We start from the raw sequence: 23,964 nt of genomic DNA on the forward strand, positions 1-23,964 counted from the left end.
TTGAGTAACCAGCTACCTCACGTTAAGCAAAAAGGCACCAATGCAAAATCAGGCAGACGTGTTCGACAAAAGCATGACAGGGCAGGCGGGCCCTGCGCCCGCGTGCGTGAGCCTAATGCGGCGTCAGGCTCTCCTCCCGGCACCGGCGCCGCGTCGGGGGAGGGGCGGAGGGTGCTGCCGGGGCGAAGCGCTATGACGCATACGCCCGTAGCCTGGGTTCCCTCGGGAACCGTGCGCGCGTCTTTTTTTTTGAATTGCGGGTCTCTGAAGCCCCATTGGCCAGCGGGGAGTGAGTCAGCAGGGAGGGGAGGAGCTACCTCTGAGCGGGAGGTCCTGCTCTCACCCCCCCCCCTGCCGTTTGGTCACCGTTCCCTCCCGCCCGCCCTATTTCTTATTGTGTTTGTACGGGTGAAGTTCTGTCGCAGCTGGGGGTGGCCCGAGCCTACTTAGGGGGTGGGGGCAGCGTCCTACTGATTGATTGTATGGCTTGGCAGGTGCCAAGTTCCATTTGCCAGAAGGGCACAGCTGGGTGCAGTTGTCCCTGCAGAACTCTTTGCTGGGTGGTGGCAGGGGCCGAAGGTTCGGCCCCTTGCTGGGTGCTGGTCGAGCGAGTTACCATGGCTGAAGTGCTAGGCGGGTGACCTAACTGACACCATCTTGCTGGGAGGCGGCGGATGGTCATCATTAATTCATTGGGGGGGGGGGGGGGGCGCAGAAATTTGGGCTCGGGCACCGCTGTTTGTTAAATAAAGCTGCGGCCTTGTTGATTCCAGTTGTTGTCCTGTATTGCTTGGGTGATTACTTTGTAAAGGGCGATGGCGGAGGGAGGAGATAGTCCTGGCTGCCTACATGATGGCACCACAGCCTACTGCTCACTGTGCAAGAAGCCTAAAATAATTGGTTTTGAACAAGGAAGGACATTAGAGAGGCTTTCTTCTACACGCTGCTAAAAAGTCATTCTTCATGCATTCTTCCAGAAGGGACGTCACAGCACTGCCGGCAGCTGCATGTGCCATACAGTAAATATTACTGAAGACCATCTCTGGCCAAACTAATCTTTACGCTTGTCGTGTCGAAAATTAAATATTTGTCTCAAAAGGGAACTTAATCTTTCTGACCCGGTCAGGTTTTTACTTCCATCTGCACACTCAGCCAGATTTAAGTCGGAGGGAAAAGCAAGGCCAAAGCTGCAGGCTTGCTTGCTTGCATGGTTTTGAAACCGTGCATCCTTCTCCCTCTCTCCCCTCTGCAACTATTTAATTTCCTGCAATTCCAAGGGGGAAAAAATGCACATTAAAAAAAAAAAATGTGGATAAAATACGCTGTGGGATTTTTGCCGGAAAGCACTAAATTTAAGAATGGTTAATTATATTCGATATAACACACATGTGAGTCAAGCCCAGCCAATCAGGTGAGAGGTTTCCCTCCTGGGATTGGCAGGGAACTATTGGGCGACAGATGTGCTAGTCCACAACTGGGCAAACAAAACATGCTTGCAGGCTTTTTTGCACGTTTACTGTCCTACTTTTGGCTGAAACTTCGGGGTGTCAGCTCTTGCCTCTCACAAGCTCAAGGTTTTCTATGGGCCCATAAGCAGCAAACAAATATGATGGCTGCTCTCGGTCTGACTGGGCATTCTTGCTCCTTTCCTCTCCTCCACTGGCGCATAAATCACTACCAATTCACACTGCTGTTGCAGGCAGGCTGCCCTCCGCTGAGGTTTTCAGTTAAGAAAACTCAACAGTCCAAGCCATTTGCACTTCAAAAGTTGGCAACTGCAATCAGGCCCATAAAACGGAGGAGATATCTTTGGACAGGAGTGTATTTTAAAGTCACATCCAGGCTGCAGGATTTCCCCTCCTGCTGCTTAAATAGTTTTGGAGCTTAATGACTCCTGATAACAATCAAGTTAAAACAACACACTGGGGAAGGGACTCCAATTAGGATTATCAAGAAGGTGCAGTGAATACTGGACAGGATCTAGGCACCAGGACCTTCATTTCATCAACTGCTTTGTTATGCTAGGACGATTTGTTTTTTTCCATCAGGTGAGGTCTGAAGAGAACCCTGCCCCTCCCCCCCCCCCTAATCTACCTTCATCTTTGTTTTTTTGGAGCAAGAACAAAAACAACAAGTGCAGAAGTTGAGGCTGACAGGAGCACTTACTCTTTGGGAGGGTTGAGGTCCTCTGGTCGAGCCTCAAAGAACCTCAGTACTTCATCACACTGTGCAATGTGAGGCGGCAGCCGGACCAGTGCCTGGAGAGGAAATGCGAGGACAAAGTCAGTTTACAGTAGAAACCGTGTTTAAGCTATCGGCAAACATGCAGGCAATAAGTCAGTACTGGCTGGGCAGTAAACCAGATTTTGCAGCACGCTCTGGCAGGATGTAAGGCACGAGGCAATGCCTTATTAAAGGTCAATTTGGGTGTAAGGGAGGGGAAACAAACTATTTATTTATTTATAACTTTTATATACTAAGGTTCAATTAACAAGATTAATTATCACTTCGGTTTACATTACAACCAGCAAAATAACATAGACAAAGTCTTGTTTTACAATGAACAGGGAAGAATAACCTGGATAAAACAATGAACAGGGTAGAAATAACCTCAAAAACATAAAGTGGATGAAGCAAGTATAGAGAATAGGGTTTGTATAACTTGGGCGAAAGTTATATAAAGTTATAAACTAGCTAATAAGAGATTTCAAGAGGGCTCCCCGTTGATTGGATGGCAAGTGGGATTTTTATGGCACAGTCAACTGGTTTCATGTCATTTTATACATCCTCAAATCTCGGGGCCATGTCCATAGAATATTAATTGGTCAACACATTGCAGGCAATATTATTTTAGCGCACAAGACTTATCTGCTTGGAAAATACTTTCATGAAAAAAATGAATTCATATCTAATAAGACAACAGCACTGAACCTTCTAATTGGTTGTGAACTTTTCTACGAGTGTTATACGGAAGGACCACCGAACCGACGGGTCTGAAAAGCCAACCATGGGGCGCCCCAGGACAAGAATGCAGGCTGAGAAAAGGAAGGGCAGCAGGACCAGGGTCGAGGAAGAGAGGGAACGTGCTCAAGACAGAGCAAGGAAGAGAGGAAAACAGATGGGGAGGCGATAAGAGGGCTTGAGTGCCAAGTCTACAACCTGCTACGCTACAGAACGGAAAAAAAGCTTGAACTATGTTAGCCATCGTCTAAAACAAACGCCGTCTCACATCTGAAAGGAATGTTGGGCTAACCTTAGAAGTGTTGAATGCTGATGAAAATGATCAGAAACATGAGATGTTTATATCTGATTGCATCTTGCAACTGTGAAATGCGATGCATTCGGAAGGTCTCTGTACTTGCGTCTGACGGCCCTTCACACCAGCCTGTGCTCTTGCTTTGCTTTTATCACTCCTGAGGCTCCTGGGTATGATATTTGATAAATAGAACAGGACAGATTGCTGCACTTTTGCTCTGGAGTTAAAATTGCTCTGCTTTTGCCCCGGTTTCCCCCCCCCCCATATAAAATTCGAGATATTTTCATTGATAAATCTGGAGTGATTTTTGCACCAAAGCAAAAGTTTAAGAACCTTGCACCTCCATGTGTATTTGCATGTGAAGAGTTCAGCACATTCAAGCGCAGAGCCATTCTGTTTAACCAGGGCTTCCTTCTGGATCAGCACACGTGGTCCGAGAAGCTCATAGAGAAAGCGCTGTTAAGTATTCTACTGATGTACTCTTAACGTGTTCATGTAACCTGCACTCCCCTCCTTTCACCGCCCCAGGACTCAATGAAAAATGAGGCAGCAGTCTTAATACGTCTTTCCTAGTTTAAGAAATTTAACTAAATCAATAAAATTTGACAAACTTTGTCTCCTGCTGGATGGACTATTTGCAGACAATACTGAGCAATTCTTGCAAGCAATCCACGATATTCTGTCCCCGCATCAGTTTATCAGAACTGCGGCAAAACGAGGTTCCTGCTCTACCAAACTGAAACGAACACCACAACAGTGGCTGGCAAACCAAGAAGAGAACGTATTTAAGGGGAGAGGGCCACATAAAGGACCAGATTCAAGCCGGTAGCACCGCAGTGTCAAGGGATGCAACACGCATCCATCCAATTACAAGCAAATGGCCGAAGCGAAACCCCACTGGCTCTTATAAAAGTTTGCAATCAAAATAAAGCTGCAGGTGTAGTCACTGCTACAATTATGCACATACAAAGGGCCTGCATATCCTGCCACTGCTATTTCTACAGGCAGTCACACATTTGTGTTCCTAGGTTTAACCTCCCAACCTATACACACACCCCTGGCGTTGCTTCTTTATAAGCTGGCTGAAGTTATGCACACCATGAATGCTGGAGAGTACATTTACCAGCCCTGACAGAACATAGCGTTCACGGAAGCCAATCTACCCAGGTAACTACCTATTTACCCAGCTAGACCACTCTGAAAACTGGCCTCAACGGAGAACAAGCATTACAAATGACGCAGGATACATTATTACAACTCACACAATCTCAGCAAGTCCCAGCTCAATTTTTGACTGGAATGACAGAAATAGCACTGAACAATAATTATTTCTGTTTTGAAGATAAATTTTACTTACAAACTAAAGGGGTCGCTATGGAGGCTAGTTTAGCACCTAGGGTGCTCAATTTGTATGTGGATGGGTTTGAAATGCAGTTTCTCTAGCCACCACATTGGTGGAAGCAAACAGCCTTATGGTGAAGATTTATAGATGATGTTTCATTGTTTTGGCTAAATACAGAGCAGGAGTTATAGGATTTTCCTATTTGCCTGAATTTACAAAATGACAATTTGAAATTTACCATTACTTGGAATGTTGGTAAAATATCTTTTTTAGATGTGCTTATTTTTAAGAGTGAAAACAGTATTAAGACGACGTGGACAGAAATAACCTTTTGCAATATCAAAGCTGTCATTCTCGTGCCTTATGTAGAAGCTTGCATATAAGTCAGTTTTTAAGGATTAGACATGTATGCTTTGACTCGAACGAATTTAAACGCCAGTCCAAAATTTTAACATGGAAACTGATTGAGCGAGGTTATCCTATGTAGCTTATAAAGCAGGCCCATTTTCGCAAATAGAGATTTATTGTTACAATCTCAGCCAAAAGAAGAGGAGAAATGATCGGTAAGTGTAATACAGTTCTTTGAAAGAACTCATAAGATCCAGAGAATTATACATAAATATTGGGAAGTTTTGACATTTCATACAATTTTTAAAGATCCACCCTACATCGCATATAATAGGGATGTGCATTCATGCACCATTCGTTTGGATGCACATCACATATCTAGCGAACGAACGAATAGATGCACGCCGAATGTGTGCACTTAGATGGACGCACACACCATTCATTTTGTGCGTCCATTTGTTCATTCGTTAGATAAGCGCATTTGCACAGAACGAATGGACATCCAAAAGGTATCAAATGCACATCCCTAGCATATAAACTGCCGAAGAATCTCCGAGATATATTGGTCGATGCAACTTTACCTAAGCAACAGGAGTGTGCGAGTGCACAACGAGTGGGGCAGTATACCTGTGGCAACTGCATGTTTTGTGCTCAGAATATACAGGACTCTAACGGACACATCCATTAACGGGAAAATGATTTCAGTTAAGTCATTCTTACTATGTGTCTATCTAAAAAGAACGAGGTCAATTTTAAATGAGCATGTGTGCGGTCATACACACGTGTACCGGCATGCAAGAGAGGATACGCTGTAATTTTTTATTATGTGCGCACATTTTAAAATGCACCGACCATGTGTAAGTATTCTCCTAATTTGAAGAGGTTACTTGAGCACAGCTAGTGTGCATGTCTCTTCCAGAGGACCTTGTTGGCTTTTATGCACATATGACAGCAAATTTTAATACATGCTTGCATGAGGCACATTTCCCAGTTTTTCCAATTAATCCACCAGTTTAACCAGTTACTAGCGAGGTCTTTCAGACCTCTCTAACTCATCATGCTGCACGCCACCCGGTTGACCTGGAGCCCTCACCCTGTTCTATAAGCCCTGAAACTCGAGATCTATAGGCTTGCACCTCATCAGGAGCAGCAGTAAAGATTTGGAGTTACTCACGCGAGTCTTGGCCCAGTCGTGGAACGCCCCATGCCCTGCCCCTATTCTGTCCCCTTAATTACTCATGCGCGCACAGGTATATATGCACGTAGTTTGCAGCTTTTTTTAATCCACGTTGCTCACGCACGGCCCACATACATACACGTGTGGGCATTCTGGCACTAGCAAAGCTTTTAAAATCAACCTGATTGTGTATATTATAAGCTGCCCATGTTCACAGTTATCTGTAGGATGTACTAAAAGTTTTGTTTTGTTTTTTTTTTTTTTTTTTTTAAACAAAGCTTACAGAGCTTTGTAGTTTAACGCAATCAGAGGAGGAAGATTCTTTAGTCACACGCTGTAAACAATATGCACATTCTTTTGAATAAATGTAGTGGGTGGTTACTGAACAGGTTCGAGAATATTGGTGAGGAGGAGATGTTGAGAAACTTCAATTACAGAAAGCAAATTTGGATTTTTAAGTTGAAATCTATGGAACCTTTTTGAATGAACAAAGTGCTGCCATAGAATTCTTTATTTTAAATTGGAACACCACGTGACTAGATAAACGAATTCTGATTGGTTTTTTAGCCAGGTAAATCCGGCTAACTTTGGAGGTATATTCAGTGAAGCAGCCACACTATTTAATATAGCTGGCTAACTTTAGGAGAGCTCTTCGACCCAACCAGTCTTAGCAGGCTAAGTTATCCAGCTAACAGCGAATAACAGAGTACGCTGGCTAACTCAGCTCCTGCCAATTATGCCCCTGAAACCCTCCTAACTAACCGCATCGAGAGAGAGAGAGAGAGAGAGAGAGAGAGAGAAAGAGAGAAAGACAGACAGACAGATTCCGAGAATGGTACCAGAGTAAGAAGCTATTTATGCTACTATAGGAGGCTCACCTAGTAACTCGAGGTGAGGTTTAGGTAGTGGTGTAGGGGTTAGGGGCCACTCTTACATGCAGAGTGCGGCGTACGAAGTGAACAGTACACTCTTGTGAAGATTTGATGTCCTTCGGAGTGAGGAAACTCACACAACAATGAGATTTGTGCAATGTTCTCTCAACCTAGCTTGATGGACTCTACCTGGGTAACATTAAGCTAGGTTGAGAGAACACTGTACAAATCTCATCTTTGTGTGAGTTTCCTCAGTCCGACGGACATCAAATCTTCACAAGAGAGCATTGTTCTGTTCGTACGCCTCACTCTGCATGTAAGAGTGGCCCCTAACCCCTACACTACTACCTAAACCTCACCTCGAGTTCCTAGGAGGGCCTCTTATAGAGATATAAATAGCTAACTACTACAAGGGCCTTAACGATGGTGTCTCTCTCTCAGTAACTCCCAATTTTCCCTAAACACACCCCTTTTCCTTAGCGCGGGCATTATCACTGCGTTAAGAATTTTTTATGAATCTAGGGGTTAGCTGGCTACATTCTAGCTGGTTAACTTATTAGCCAGCTAGAATTTATCCAGAAAACTACCCAAATATTCATTTAGCCAGCTAACTTCTGAGTTAGTCGGCTAAATGCTTTTGAATATGAACCTCTGCATTTATTTCTGTTTTTCAGGAAGGCACCATATGAAGGGACGCTGAGTCAATCTCCAGTTTCAGTTTGAAGGAGCATTTTTGGTACTAAATTTGCACTCCTGTAGCAACGGAAACAAGTTACTGTGCTGAGAGCCATCTGTAAATTAAAATAAGGGAAATACAGAAATGTTTTTGCTCAATAAGTGCGTTTTCTGAAAATGTTGGCGTTTACTTAAATATGGAAAATTGTTTGAATGCTTTTGGGCAGTGAGTTATGACTGGAAATTTGGGACTCTGATTATAAGCTGAGTGGTTTTCTCCGTAAAATGAATCCTCACAGTTTTAACACATACATTTAAATAGTGAGGATCTGATATATAAAACCTTTAGAGATTGCTCATTATCTTTGTTTTTGTTTTGATAAATTACCAGCTTCTTTTTGAAGGGGGGGGGGGGGGGTTTACGTGATTTTTGTGGAGATATAAAATGGTAGTGTAGTGTCTCTCTGGGCTCATTACCATTAAGGCTTGCAGTGATTCCCTTAAGCTCTGGATAGTCAAGTTAGTAATTAGGGAAGGTTTCAATTGGTTCAGCCCTTCCTTTTGAGGGTGCTGGGATGGCCATCCCTGGAAGGTTAGTAAAGCAGCTCTCTACTTAGTGAGTCTGGAGGTAGTTCCTGTTGGTTGTGCATTAGGTGGCAGTGCAGGAGCGTTTCTTGGTTTTGATTTTTGGCCTGTTCGGAGGATCCAAGCAAGCCCCTGCCTGGGGATCCTGAGCAAGGTCTGGAGGCTGCACTAGCAGTCCACTAAATGGCTGGTTGTGCTTACCGCTGGCTTGTTTTCGGGTTTTGAACATTTTCATAGTGGGAGGCCTTGAAAGACTCTTGGGTGCTGTCTTGGTACAGGGCACAGAGAACCCTGTCCCTGGGGTGCCCAGGATAAGGAAGACCTGTCCCTCTGCAACCCTCTTCAGGGACCAGAGGAACGGTGATGACCGGATTCAAGGATCTTCTGGTATTTTTGGTCTAAAGTTTGGACAAGGAGTTTTGATTAAAAGAGCCAGGGGGAAGACTTTTGTTGCCCATTCCTATCTGCAAAGGAACATCAAGAGCTACATGTTCCTGAAAGGATCCCTTCCATCAGGGAATTTGAGAGAGAGTGATGGAGAAGAGAACCATGAGTAAGACCAACTTGACACCTATTAAGGACACCAAATTGGAGTCTTCACCTCTTTGGGAGAGAGAAATTTGGACTCTCTCTGCATAGATGATGGGGCATTTTGTCAAGACAAGAGAGGCTGTCCTGCCCACAAAAGGATCACTTGTCCACCTGGGAGTTTCACTTATCCAAGTTCTGAAGGGTTAGCGATTCCCTTAGTCTTGGTAATAGAGACTCTTGCACAAACAACTGTAAAGACCTGCTGTGGAACTGAAATTGGTTTGATCTGTGCTACAGCTTCACCTGAGTTACCATCAGTAAAGTATTTTATTTGGACACTCCACCAGAGTCTCCTGTGTGTTCACTGTCACCTACAGCAACCACAGCATAGGGAAAAGATAGCTTACCTCCCCTGGAGAGAGATTGCCTGACACCCCGATTATTGCAGGCCCGAAGGATGAACCCTTCCCCCACCCAACAAAGGATTCTGGTCCTGAGGAGGGAGGGGGAAGAAATTGATGTGTAAGAGCTAGCCTGATTGATCCAGGCCTGAAAGAACTACAAATACTTTTACAGCCCCTGTGGTAAATAGCAGCCACCTTATGCAAAGGTTACAATAGCATAGAAATAAATATGGTGCTCGGTCACCTGATTGGTTTCCGGGGAGTTATAACCTGTTGATACTAAACCTATCATCCTACAGCCTGCAGAATCACTGGATTAAAGTCCTTTTGTTGACTTCATTCTTCATCTCCCTCCTCAGTATAGTCAACAAGCTTGAGGCAGGTCTGGATAGATACAGTCTCCTGGCAGAGAGAAAGATGTCTTTGATGTAACAGAAGAGCCCCCCTGTTATTTTCGATGGCCCCTCATCTGGTATGTCTTTGGAAACAGTCCGTGCAACACTGACTTGTAGGTTGCCTATTTCCTTGGGATGCAGTCTCTGAATTGCCTATAGACTGTCATAAGCTGTGTGTGAAAGAGTACTCCCAGAACAGGTTTAGGGTTGTCTCTTCAGCTGTGGCCATACCTGCTGAGGCCCCTCACTTACATGAGGGCCCTATAGAGTAGGCCATCCTGTGCTCGTTTGTCAGTCTCCACTCCATGCGCGGGAAACTCAAAAGGTTCCAGAGTGTCCTTTGTGCAGATCAACTTGCAGATGGGTTCTTGCTATCTCTGAGATCAGCATGAAGTGTTACTCCTCCACAGGACACAAGGAGAGTCCAGTTGTAGGGTTGTGATCTCTCCCACTTGTCCCAGCCCAGCCTCCACCAATCTGGGAGAAGGAAGCTGTGATCATTTCTGCGTATAAGGGATTCACACACACACAAAAAAAGCCCCCAGATACAAAGAAGAGAGATTCTAAGATGAAAGTTTTTGGGAAAAGACAAACAATGCTACAAATGTAAGAGGAACATACTTTTTACACACCCTTGGGTTAAGCAAGAAGTTGAGCTGTGAGAGGATGATGCAAAAATTCTTTGCTCTGAACTCTCAAGAGTCCCTCAGGACCAAACCAAATCTGTAGGGCAGGGTTGCAAGGTTTACCTCGGATCCTATACAAACCCTTCTGAATTGCTTTAGCTTCAATTTGTCATTTCCCATTCCAGTCAACCTTTGGTTCAAGTCTGGTCAGAGTATTTTTGTCCTAACAACTATTCACTAATCCGCAAAACCTGTAGAAAAATTGTGTGTGGCCTGCTTACCAGGTAGGGATTTGTGAATCGAGAAAAGCCCGTTTTAAGAGGTGCATGAAGTTTGAACATTTGCCCATGGTAGCCTTCCAAACTTTAATTAATCTGCATTTATCAGCCCCTAGTGGATTCTGCAGAAGCCTGTCATGCTAATATAAGTTCTTGTAACATTTTTGTTCTGCACTGATCTGTGGTGCGCATAGCTCCTGAATGCTAGTCCCAAATGTATTGAGTTAGTCCAATGCAAAGGTATCGTCTACACCTTGTTCGTTGACCTTTCTTTCTCCATGACATTCTTCTTCCAGCAGGCATTACAAATCTCCTCGGAGCTGACAAGCAGGATCTTTCCAGTTCAGAAAGACGGAGCATGAAGGCAGAGTGCACCCAGCTGATAAGAAAGACGTCAAGTTGTCTGCATCACTTGTCAACTGTGTTGTCCATACCTTCTTTTGGAAAAGAAGCGGACAGGGAGCAGGGAAGAGGAAGATTTGCCTGGATCTGTTCAGCAGTAAAAATGGGAGTCATCTTCTTCTTAAGTACCAAAATCAGCATTCCCCACCCCCTCCTCCTTTTACAATAGGAGGATAATTTTCAAAGTCATTTAGGAGAGTAAACAGTGAATGGAAAATGGAAAAACAGCCACTGGATGAACTTTCTTTAGAAGTCCTACTGCATGATGAAGGAAGGAATTTTTTTTTTTTAATTTTTTTGCACTAATGCAAAGCCAATGCATAGGTTTTGCTGAACAATTATTGGTATGTGGGTGTCCAATGAAGTACTTTGTACTTGGCAAGGAATTTTATTTTTCTTTTTTTCACAAGCAGTGTAAATCAGTGTCAAGCCAAGCATTAGGGCTAATAAATAAAAAATAAATAAAAAGGATTTTGTGAAAAACAAGCACAGCATGTAATGTTCAGTTTTTAGCACAAATGTCCTTTTGCATTAAATCTTCTGAGGTAAGGGGAACAGGTCTCCCCACAGGCAGATGGATGTGGGGAGAACAATCAAATCCTTCTAATGCTATCCGTAACCCTAAAGATGTCTGCGCCGTGCTAGAATTCCCAGACATAATTCACGATGCGATCCTCACTGAACCGGGCTGTCTGCAAGTCAGACACTTGCATTAGAGGCGGAGGGCTTCCAGTTCACAAGAGGTCAGAGGTCATGCCTGCGCCCACTGGAGTAAACTGCTGAAGCCTTAGATAAAGCATTGCCTGCTCAGTGAACCCGAGACACTTCCTTGCTGCACCAGATAAGGATCCTAGCACTACAATCAAGGTCTGCAATTTGAAAGGCAGCTTACACCCACAGCAATCACTGCTAACTGCTCCTGCAATTGTTCCACGATGCAAAAGTAGGGCAAAAGAGAGCAAAACTATCTGTGCCCTAGTGTGCATGCACAATTTGGAAATCACATGCTGTGCTCATTTTCCAGCAGGAACCCCGGGGTTTTAATTTCCTGAAATTTGTGGGGGGAAAAAAATAGATCAGAGAAAACTGCAGCAAAAAAGAAAAAAGTTCCACAAAATCTCTCTCATCACTTTTCCTAATCTGGCCATAGAGCCATCTTGAACTAAATCTCACGTCGCTCTCTGCACGGGGTTTGTCCCCTTACACAAATTACTTATGGGGGAATTCTGTGCTACTGCAAAGCACAGAATTTGCACAGAATTCCCATCCTGTGCAGTTTTTGTGCAAACTTTTGAGAAAGGCCCTGTGGGCTGCAAGCAGAGCCCAACTCACTTGCGGTGAAGATCAGGCCTTAGGATCAGCTGGCTGCGAGCAGAGCTGCAAAGATCAGTAGGCCCAACAGCAGACTCAAGAAAACTCATGAGTGTGTGAGAAAGAAAGTGTGCTTGTGAGGGTGCCTGTGTATGTGAGCATGAGAGAGAGGGGGAGCCTGTGAGAGATTGGAATCCTATATGTGTGAATGAAGGATTATGTGTGTGTGAGAGAGAGATAGCCTAACGGTGTGTATGTGTATGAAAGAGAGAGAGAGAGCTTGTGTGAGGGTGTGTGTGTTAGAGAAGAACAGAGGGAGTCTGTGTGAGAGAGTGGGACAGAGAGAACCTGTGTGAGGATGTGTGTGCGAGAGAGAGAGGGAGTCAGTGTGAGGGTGTCAGAGAGGTACAGAGGGAGCATGTGTGTGTGTTGGCACAACAGAAAGAGGGAGCCTATATGAGGGTGTGTGTGTTTATGAGAGGGACAGAAGCAGCCTGTGTGAGGGCCTGTATGAGAGAGGGGTCAAACTATGGGAGTGGAGGGCTGGGGGGGGGGTGGAAATAGAGTGGAAGGAGTTGAGCATGGAAGGGGAGGGAAGAAATAGTGGAGCCTAAGAGGGCAGAGCAGAAGAGGCCTGGCCAGGACAGTAGGGAGAGAGGTGGAACACTTACAGTGACTTCTAGGGGAATTCTACTCAAAATATTTAAAAAAAAACTCTGCATCTTTGAGTAAAAACTTTTCTGCATTACATTTTAAATAATTACTTGTATTGTGTTATTTTTAACTAATATAAAGTATGCAGAATTTTAAATTCTTGTGCACAGAATTCCCCCAGGAGCAACAAACTGTGGGAAATGAAAGCCCTTGGAAGCAAAACGGTACCTTCAAAACCATGCGGGCCACCTGATTCAAATCCAGCCCTCCATCTCAGACCAAAGCGAGTGATGAGGACTGGACTCCCGCTGCGCTGGTGCGGCGCCCGACAGGGAGGTGAGAAGAGCACGCTGAGGATCCCTCGGAAGCAGGCAGCAGCAGCAGCAGCACACACTGCAGACTGCTCGCTCTGTCATTTCTGTGACCCCCAGGTCCGATCTAAGAGAAGACCGAGGGGCTGGGTGACAACAAGACGTGCACAGCTCACAGGAACGTGGTCTGTCCTGGAGGCTTTGTCAAGTGCAGCTAGGAGAAGTGAAGTCAACCGAGGCTGGAGGTTACAGCGGGAAGTCTGAAGGCTTAGCAACTGGAGTGCACGGAGCGACCCTTGCTACCCTTAGGAGAAACATGGGGGTAACCTGCACGGAGCGGCAGACACTGCCATAAGAAGCTTGCCGGGCAGTCTGGTGGGATCATTTGGTCCTTTTCTGCCATCACTAGTATGTTACTGTGACTGAAGCTCAAAATGCGCCTCCACCCAGCGTACTGTGACCTTTAGCAAATCATTTAACCTGAATTAGCTAAAACTTTGGGTCTGGAATTTTATAACAAACCATCTGTTTTCTATATAGCACTGTGTACACGGGCAGCATTGTGTAACTAGTGAACGTTAACATGCAAGCAGAAGAGGTATCAAAATTACCGTGTGCAGTGCACTAGCTACTTGGGAATATAACGAGCCGCCAAAACACCCTGTTCTACCTCTGACTATTCGCTAGTAATTTGGAACGGGCCAGGTAGCTGTCATATAATATACCAAAGGGGGTTAAAATCAACCATGACTACCGTGTAAGCGTGGTGTTTATCATGTGTACTGACGGCCGATGTTAGCGACATGCAAATGAGCCAGCTGATAAAGTACATGTATGATTAACCTATGGATGGTATTGCAAAACTTTAACTACACTTCTCTGTAGGGTAGTTACGTTTTTCGTGTCTATGTCTCTGCCAAGCAGTTGACGCGCCTCCTTGTTCACTGCGCGAATGGGTGATGAGCTAAGTTGCCTGGTTTTGCGACCGATTATCTCCTTAGCATACATTTCACCTAAAAATCATTTCAAACTAATTGACGCGCGTCGCTCGCATTGTGTCCCATGCAATGGCAGTGCTTTGACTGAGCATTAACGCTTGCAAAAACACTGGCGTGCTTTAGTGCACTGGCACCAAAGTGTCCTTACAGAGAAGAGAGCTGGTCGTTGAACCAAGAAGCCTGAAAAGGGAACCTCTTAGCGCCCAACCTCAGATCCGCTCATTGTGGACTCTTAAGACTCTGCCGGCACCGCCCCCAAACTCCACAGTCAGGGGCGCACATTGCTGCCCATTTCTAGTGTCTGATGAACTGGTTCTGTACAACGGCGCCCAGAATGCAGCCCAGCTTAATCGCAGTTTGAAAAGCTCCTACCCTGCAGTATTCATCGATGGGTTTCAGTCTCCTCACGGCTACGTCACGGATATGGCTCCTCCGGAACAGGATTTTACCTGAAAGAGAGTGGAAAAAAAAAAAGTATGAGATTTAGGGAGGCGGACACGGGTTACAAGAACATCAAACTCATGGAAGTGGATGTCAGACCTGGCAGGGCAAGCATGGGGGAGAGAATTAATTCGCCAGTTACATGAATGCCCCCCCACAGATCCCAGAGTCGGATTACATCGCACTTAAAAAGCACCTTTTGCTTTCACTCTGCCCCAGCGGCATCGCTTTGCCTCGGCTCTCCCCGAGACTCCCGCGTTACCGCAGACATCTTTGTGGCATTTCAGTCAGCCTTAGCCACTGCAAGGCCGAAGGAAGGAAATGTTTGCATCTTGAGACTGTAGCTGGGCAGAGATCCCATCGGAGGAAAATCTTCAGAAGGCGCCGAGTGGAGTTCCATCTCATGAAGGGAGCTACGTGATCACAATCGTTGGGCAGCACATCATCTTTAGCTTCTTAAGTTGGACCAATAAAATGAATTGTAAGCAAAACAAACAGTATTTTCCGGGAACCATGCAGCTACTAGAACACTGCGCATTAAATACGGCAATATATTTGTCAGAGGACAAAGGTACAGTATATGTTCTCTTCCTAAAGGATCTGGGCTTGCGCCAACAAGCAACTCGGGATTTAAAGCATGGAAACCCTCCTGGGCCACAGGCTTTTTAAAGAACCAAGGACTGCTTCTCTGAAGCTGAGATGAACCACGACTCTTGGCCTTTGGGTTAAAATCCATGCACAGGGTCTGAGCCAGGAGCCGACGATGGTATTTTCTTGGCCTTTTGGCTCCCCCTGAGAACCTGTACAACATGCCAGCTGACCCCCACTGAGGATAGGAAGATGTAACAACCACTGCCAAAGCAGGGGGGGACGACACTTCTTGCTTGGAATAAAAGCAGCAGAAAGCACGGATAACCAGCTTCTTTATGCCTAAAATCGAGGGTAAGGTCTGAGCCAGGAGCCAAAAATGGCCCCTTCTGCAATTTTTGCTCAGATTGAGAACTTGCACAATATTGAGGGATGGAGGGGGCGTTAATGCTCTGCCACCTGACCCCCCACCGGGGAGACAAAAGCATTAGGACCATTGCCAAAACCCCCAAAAAAACCAAACCTCATGGATCCCCAGTTTATATCCTACAGAGCCAAGTAATCTCATGCCTTGCCGGGCGTACTACTGTTTATGTTTTATTCCTGCTCTTGGCCGTGCTGTGGCGATGTAGCCGGGTGGTTAGAGCAACGAGCTACAAACCAGGGTAGGCAGGGCTCTAACGCTGCCGACGCTCCTTGGGACCTTGGACAAGTCACTTCACACTCTGGGGCCTTTCGAGAACAAAATTTAGGATCTGATTTACTAAGCATTTTCCCCACAGACATAGAATGGGAGGAAGGAAATTACAAGCGCTCCGGGGGACAGGGAAATACCTATGGTTATCCGAGTGCAATTTGCTTTGAAGTGGGTGACCAGTCATGAAAGGCGGAAAAGAAATCAGAAATTAAATTCAATTTGTCTGCCTTTCCATGGGAGATTTGATGAGTACATACGAGTGAGCCTAGGCATAAATATGCACGCATCTACAGCCAGAGACTTGGATATGTTTCCTCTTGTGTTCCTGGGCATTTGATCCTTTACAAGCTGGGCTGGTGATAGGACATTATCAGTGCTTTGCTAATCTGTGGCAGGAGGTGAATGGTCAGAGAGAGAGAGAAAGAGGCAGCCTGTCTCCTGACGGGGTGTGCGCATCAGTCCTAGCAAACAGGGGCACGAAAGACGGGATGGCTTTGTTTCTTTAAAAAAAAGAAAAAAAAGAAATAAATAGAAAGGTCTGGTGCCTCTGTGTTCGATAAAATGCCACATAAAGGAACGGCTCAGAGCACCGCCAGCCTGCTCCATTCTCGAGCTGTCACTGGATGAAAGGGGTATTTAACAGCAACGGGCTTTTGTTGTTCTGCACCCTCCAAGATAAACACCACCCGTATCACTCTTCTGTAATCGGGAGAGCACAGCGACTTGTGGAGAGCCAGGTGGGGAGTAAGCAGAGCTTCGGCCTTTGTTGATTCAGCAGTGCCTGCGCCTGTGCTGTCTTCTATAAAAGCCAAGCAGCTGTGGATCCCCCAGCGATCTCTGGGTGGTGGTGGTAGTGGGGGGGACCGTTGCGTAATCTTCCGCTTTCTACCTGGGTTCTGTTGATTCCTCTGTAGAGCGCCATTCTTTCTTTCCTGCCGTGAAAACGTATTTTGTGATTTCCTCTGATGAAACGTTCTAAATGAAAACGAGCTCAGGGCACACACAGAAACCGAAGAGAGCCAGGAACAGAACGCGTGAATGAGTTTATACCGTGGTATACTTCCAATGTTTACGTCATTTAGTACATGCTAATGCAATATAAAACAACTGGAAAGCTGGGTACATTCAAATGTTCTTCACTGGTTATACAGAGTAATTTTACAGTACAGCTGCCAGTACATCTAGATCAGAAGGACACTGACGGGCCCAGATTTTACTTTTATCCCAGGACAAGCAGGATGCTAGTCCTCACATATGGGTGACGTCACCGACGGAGCCCTAGCGCGGGAAATCTTTCTGTCAAAGTTTCTAGAAACTTTTGACTGGCCCTGTGAGGCCACTGAGCATGCCCAGCATGCCATGATATTCTCTACCACAGGTGTCTCTCTTCAGTCTTCGCTTTTCCGCACTGCTACAGGCATCACAGGACAGGAGCCGTTGCGAGTTATTCACAACCTTCTCTGACTAAAAAGTCATATTTTTTCGAATATTCTCTCTCATAGCGGTCTCTCAGGGTTCCCTTTCACCGGCTGGTGAGTACCTCGGTCTCTATTTCCCATCTTTGGAAATTTTTTCTCACAAATTCCCATTCTTTTTCGACGGCCGTCGATAGCAACATGGCTACGGGCTTCAAAAAATGCCCTATATGTAACAGAACCATGTCGATCACCGACCCACATCTTGAATGTGTTCTCTGTCTCAGTGAAAAGCACGACGCGAATACTTGTCCTAAATGCGCTGAAATGACGGCGAAAGGCTAGGCAGGAAAAAATGGAACATTTGTTCCAACTACAACTGATTCCTTCCCCTTCAAAATCATCAAAGTCGTCTCCAGCTGGAGTGACTAAACGAGCCTTACTTTAAAAAACCTCGCCCGGATGGATCCGGTGATCGTCCGTCCTCGCCATTGGCCACAGCATCGACGAAGTCGACCGACCAACTTAAGTCAAAGCATCGTCATCCGCATCGACGTCCCAGGAGGAATCAACGGCAAAGCGGCCACGGACCTAGGAAATACCGGTCCCCTCAGCGCCTGGGCCTTTGCCTCCATCGATGCCAGATCCTCCGCAGACTTCTGCACAGGATCCATCATCGCAGCCTCCGCCAGCGCTTACAACTGCTCTGGTTCCATCAGTTGTACAGCCGGAATTGTCTGATCTCATCAGACAAGTGGTCATTCAGGCTTTAAAGGATCTAGCACCTCCGGCGATTCCGCCGATGCCGATGCCACCAGCATCGATGCCGGTTGTATTACCGATGCCGGTGGGCCCACCGATGCCGGTGCCTTTTTTGGCACCGAGGACAACGATGGACTCGATCACTACGACACCGAGACTCATCACGTCATCGACGTCCATCTTCACCCAGATACCATCGGGCTCTTTGATGCCGATCTCGATTCCAACGACGTCGAAGTCTTCCAGAACATTTCCACCAACGACTACATCAATGACAACCACTGCATCATCGAGGCAACCATCATCTGAGCCTCCTGAAGTACAGGATCTCGCATTCTATCGACGTCTTTTACAAAGATATCAAAATGTCATCGATAACCTGCCAACAACAAAGCCTCAGGACTCTTCAAATTTGTTTTCCTCCGATGATCCACAGCCAGGCCCTTCAGGCCTTCACTACCCTCTCAGATCTCCGCCAAGGTCTCCTTATAGAGATGACCGAGATGACACGTGGGATGACCAGCAGTCTGTAACGTCTTCTGAGGGATTCATGTCTGAACCTTCACCTCCAGACCAGAGAAAAAAATCACCTCCAGGAGATTTATCTTCCTCCACATTCATACAGGATATTGCTGACTCCATTCCCTTCAAACTAACAGCAGAAGAAGATACCAGGCAGCAAACTCTAGAAGTTCTACAGTTTGTAGACCCACCTAAACAATAGTTGGCTATTCCAATCCATGAGGTCCTCTTGGATCTTCAACGTCGCATCTGGGAGCATCCATCTTCTGTCCCAGCAGTAAATAAGCATTTGGACACGACCTATTTAGTGCAGACAGCTCCAGGTTATCAGAAGCAACAGTTACCACACCAGTCTGTGGTAGTAGAGTCTGCACAGAAAAAGTCAAAACATGTGCACCCACACTCATCAACTCCACCTGGTAAGGACCATAGGTTTCTCGATTCATTAGGCAGAAAAGTGTATCAAAGTGCCATCTTGAACACAAAGATCTCTGCTTACCAATTGTATATCACACAATATCAGAGGAACCTATGGAAGCAAATGGAGGAATTTATTACTTCTTTGCCTACACAATTCCAGGAACCAGCACAGGCCATAGTCAGCAAAGGCCTAGAAGCCGGAAAGCATGAGGTCAGGGCGGTCTTTGACAACTTTGAGACAGCTTCCAGAGCAGCAGCAGCTGGAATCAGCGCCCGTAGATGGGCATGGCTAAAGGCCTCGGACCTCAGGCCTGAGGTCCAAGAAAAACTTGTGGACCTACCATGTGTCAGCGACAATTTGTTTGGGGAAAAGGTCCAAGAAGCAGTACAACAGCTTAAAGACCACACAGAGACTTTAGGTCAATTGTCTCAAATACCACAAGATCCCTCTACACAATCTTCTCGTCGCCTACCTCGTAGAGAAACTAGACGTTCTTATTATAGGCCAAGAAGATACTACCCCCAAACTTCTAGGGGTAGGTCAACTAGACCACAACAACAGTCCCAGGCCAGACAGCCTAGGCCTACCTACCCGCAACCTCCTGCACAGACAGGCCCAGCGGCGGGCTTTTGAAATACAGACCAGAGAACAAGTCCATCCCCTAAATCCTCGACCAGACCTGCCAGTGGGAGGAAGAGTATCCCATTTTCATACACATTGGCTAAACATAACATCAGACCAATGGGTACTCTCCATAGTCTCTCGGGGTTACAAACTAAATTTCCTCTCAATTCCTATGGAATCTCCACCAAGTTTCTTCCCACAACAAAATTCTCAACTAATTCAACTACAAGTAGAATTATCCATCCTTCTGAGAGCCAGGGCTGTACAGCCAGTGCCCCGGACTCAGCAGGGCAGAGGATTCTACTCCCAGTATTTCCTCATTGCAAAGAAAACCGGAGGCATACGTCCCATCCTAGACCTCAGAAATCTCAACAAATTTCTGAAAAAAGAAAACTTCAGCATGGTTTCTCTAGGCACCATGCTTCCACTACTTCAAACAGGAGATTGGCTTTGTTCTCTGGATCTTCAAGACGCTTACGCTCACATTCCCATATTCCCTCCTCATCGCAAATATCTGCGCTTCATGGTGGGCCATCAACATTTCCAATACAGAGTTCTGCCATTCGGACTGGCATCTGCTCCCAGAGTCTTCACCAAATGTCTGGCAGCAATATCGGGACACTTGCACAAGTAAAGTGTCCATGTTTTCCCATATCTGGACGACTGGCTCATCAGGAGTCAATCTCAGCAAGGAGCTCTCGCTTCTCTGATTTGAACAATTGCCCATCTTCACTCCATGGGATTTCTCATCAATTATCAAAAATCCCATCTCGCTCCAACTCACCTGCTTCAATTCATAGGAGCAGAATTGAACACCAATCTAGCAAAGGCCATTCTACCTGTAGACCGAGCAAAGACACTTACTCTACTAGCAAGATCCATTTACTTACAGAAACAAATGACAGCTCATAACCTTCTAACTTTACTAGGCCATATGGCCTCCACAGTTCATGTCACTCCTATGGCACAGCTCGCCATGAGAGTTACCCAATGGACATTAAGATCACAATGGATCCAAGCCATTCAACCACTACATTATCCAATTCAAGTGACCCACCAACTAAGATCATCTCTACTTTGGTGGACCAACATGGAGAACTTGCACAAAGGCCTATCTTTTCAGCAACCAGTCCCACAGATAACGTTAACTACAGATGCATCCACCTTGGGTTGGGGAGCTCACATAGACAATCTCCAAACACAAGGGACTTGGACAACACTTGAAGCAACATTTCAAATAAATTTCCTAGAGCTTCGAGCTATACGTTATGCGCTACATGCATTTAAGGACTGCCTTTCATACAAGACTGTTCTAATCCAATCGAACAACACAGTAGCCATGTGGTACATCAACAAACAGGGAGGTACGGGCTCGTATCTCCTTTGTCAAGAAGCTGCACAGATTTGGGCCTGGGCCCTAACACACTCAATGTTTCTCCGGGCCACTTATCTGGCTGGCATTCAAAATGTACTAGCGGATCGCCTCAGTCATCAAATCCAACCACACGAATGGTCCCTGGATCCCTCAGTAGTGACCAGGATCTTTCAACGTTGGGGTCAACCGACAATAGACCTCTTTGCGTCACATCTGAATCACAAAGTGGACATATTCTGTTCTCTTCACAAACAGAAGAACCAGCCAGCCAAGGACGCCTTGGCTCGTCCTTGGAACTCAGGCCTTCTATACGTGTATCCTCCAATACCGCTCATAACCAAAGCTCTAGTGAAGCTACAACAGGACAAGGGGTCCATGATACTCATAGCCCCGTATTGGCCTCGACAAGTATGGTTTCCCACACTTCTAGACCTCTCAGACAAGGATCCAATTCATCTGGGACTAGCTCCCACTCTCATAACTCAGGATCAGGGTCGGTTGCGCCATCCCAACCTTCAATCCCTATCCCTGACAGCATGGATGTTGAAAGCTTGATCTTACAGCCACTCAATCTTCCAACCAATGTATCTCAAGTGCTTCTAGCTTCACGTAAACCTTCCACACGTAAGAACTATTCTTTGAAATGGAAACTGTTTACTTTGTGGTGTAGGCAGAAAAAAGTTGACCCTTTTGCTTGCCCCACTACTTCTCTACTAGAGTACTTATACCACCTTTCAGACTCTAGTCTCCAGACTTCGTCCGTACGGGTACATTTAAGTGCAATCTCAGCCTACCATGACAAGGTAAGAGATACACCTATTTCCACTCAACCTCTTGTCAGTAGGTTTATGAGATGTTTAATGCATCTAAAACCACCAATTCGGCCACCAGTCATAGAATGGGACCTGAATCTGGTCTTAGCAAGACTCATGCGTTCCCCTTTTGAACCCATAGATTCATGTGATTTTAAATTTCTCACATGAAAGACTATCTTCCTCATAGCCATTATATCAGCTAGAAGGGTTAGTGAGTTATTTATTTATTTATTTATTTATTTAAGGTTTTTATATACCGGCATTCATGATAAAATCACATCATGCTGGTTTACATTAAAACAGTGGTGCATAGAAAGAAAAAACAAACTGGAACTGTAGTGCGGAAGAAAGCAGTTACAAAAAACAGGGATGCTTAAACTGGGAGAGGAAGGAAAAAGAAAAGGTTAATAGCATTTTAAATATTTACAACGAACAGTTAAATGAGCTGGTTGTATTATAGAGCTTGAAGTTGAAGGACATTAGTTGGAGTCCGGGAAAGCTTGTTTGAAGAGCCAAGTCTTAAGTCTCTTCCTGAAGGTTGGGAGGCAGGGTTCCTGTGAGTACGTGACAAGTTGCAAGCACTTGTCACGTACTCACCTTATACCAAGTTCCTACATGACAGAGTGGTTCTCCGTACTCATCCAAAATTCCTTCCCAAAATAGTTACGGAATTCCACTTGAACCAATCCATAGTTTTACCCACATTCTTTTCAAGGCCTCATTCCCATCCAGGAGAGACAGCCTTACATACCTTGGACTGTAAGCGTTCACTAGCATTTTACATAAACCGCACTGCATTCCACAGAAAATCCACTCAACGTTTTGTATCTTATGATCCAAACAAACCAGGAAAAGCAGTGGGTAAACATACTATATCCAGTTGGCTAGCAGATTGCATATAGTTTTGCTATGAAAAAGCAGGCCTTCCTCTCCAAGGGCGAGTAAAGGCACATTCAGTAAGGGCAATGTCAACCTCAGTAGCGCACTATCGTTCAGTGCCAATTCTTGACATATGTAAAGCAGCAACATGGAGTTCTCTTCACACCTTTGCAGCTCATTACTGTTTGGACAAACAGGGATGACAAGATTCAGCCTATGGACAATCTGTCTTAAAGAACTTGTTTCCAGTTTAATCCCAACTCCTTCTACATCCAATCTGCTGTGATTTTCGGCTGACTCATTTTCAACAACAATACTTCAGTGTTACTTCACTACAAAATGACTCAACCTCTAGCTCGCTATTCACCCATATGTGAGGACTAGCATCCTGCTTGTCCTGGGATAAAGCAAAATTGCTTACCTTGTAATAGGTGTTATCCCAGGACAGCAGGATGTAGTCCTCACAGAACCCACCCGCCACCCCGCAGAGTTGGGTCTCATACATTTTATTATTTTATTTTTTGCCAAAGCTTATTGCTACATACGAGACTGAAAAGAGACACCTGTGGCAGAGAATATCATGGCATGCTGGGCACGCTCAGTGGCCTCACAGGGCCAGTCAAAAGTTTCTAGAAACTTTGACAGAAAGATTTCCTGCGCTAGGGCTCCATCGGTGACGTCACCCATATGTGAGGACTACATCCTGCTGTCCTGGGATAACACCTATTACAAGGTAAGCAATTTTGCTTTACAGGGCCACAGGCACAGGAGCAGGGGAGGGGTGCTCCTCCCAAGAAGTGCCGGGCTGAAACGGGTACCTCTTCCTCTGTCCCGGTGACGCTTTCTCACAAGCGCCAGTGAGCCTGAGTGGCAGTGCCCCCATCAGACCCACCCACTTAAAGACACAGGGGCACAGGCCAGCGGCCACCATAGCTTACAGCACTCCGAATGGCACGGACCATGAGCCCCCTGCACTTCTGGGGGGGGGGGGGGGGAGGAGTCTGTTGGGGCACTGCCACTCCGGCTGAACAGTGCTGGTGAGGAAATGCTGCCGAGACGTGGGAGGCAGCTACCTAGTTCAGCTAGTGGGAAATCTGGGGCCTGGACGCTGACCCATCCTCCATTCTCTGGGCCTTCGGACTGACGCTCATGGAACAGGATGGCCTAAGAAAGCCTGGCCTGGCACTTGTGATAGCAGCAGAGGCAATTCTGCAGGCCGGTGCACATCTGGCGCCAGGAGCTCCGAGTTCCCGCGTCGGC

At 45.9% G+C, this 23,964-nt stretch overlaps 1 protein-coding gene across 3 annotated transcripts in view; it reads right to left on the reverse strand.

The window, feature by feature from the left end:
* Window positions 1-23,964, reverse strand: part of SH3PXD2A (SH3 and PX domains 2A) — a 571,414-nt gene that overhangs the window by 353,224 nt on the left and 194,226 nt on the right. For all 3 annotated transcript variants that reach the window (XM_029610305.1, XM_029610306.1, XM_029610304.1), the window contains 2 exons: window positions 14,538-14,614; window positions 2,167-2,258 (listed from right to left, as the gene is read on the reverse strand). In XM_029610305.1, coding sequence (XP_029466165.1) covers window positions 2,167-2,258; window positions 14,538-14,614 — 169 coding nt within the window. The remainder of the gene's footprint in view (window positions 1-2,166; window positions 2,259-14,537; window positions 14,615-23,964) is intronic.

The sequence above is a fragment of the Rhinatrema bivittatum genome, chromosome 7, assembly GCF_901001135.1.
Source record: "Rhinatrema bivittatum chromosome 7, aRhiBiv1.1, whole genome shotgun sequence".
Lineage (NCBI taxonomy): Eukaryota > Metazoa > Chordata > Amphibia > Gymnophiona > Rhinatrematidae > Rhinatrema > Rhinatrema bivittatum.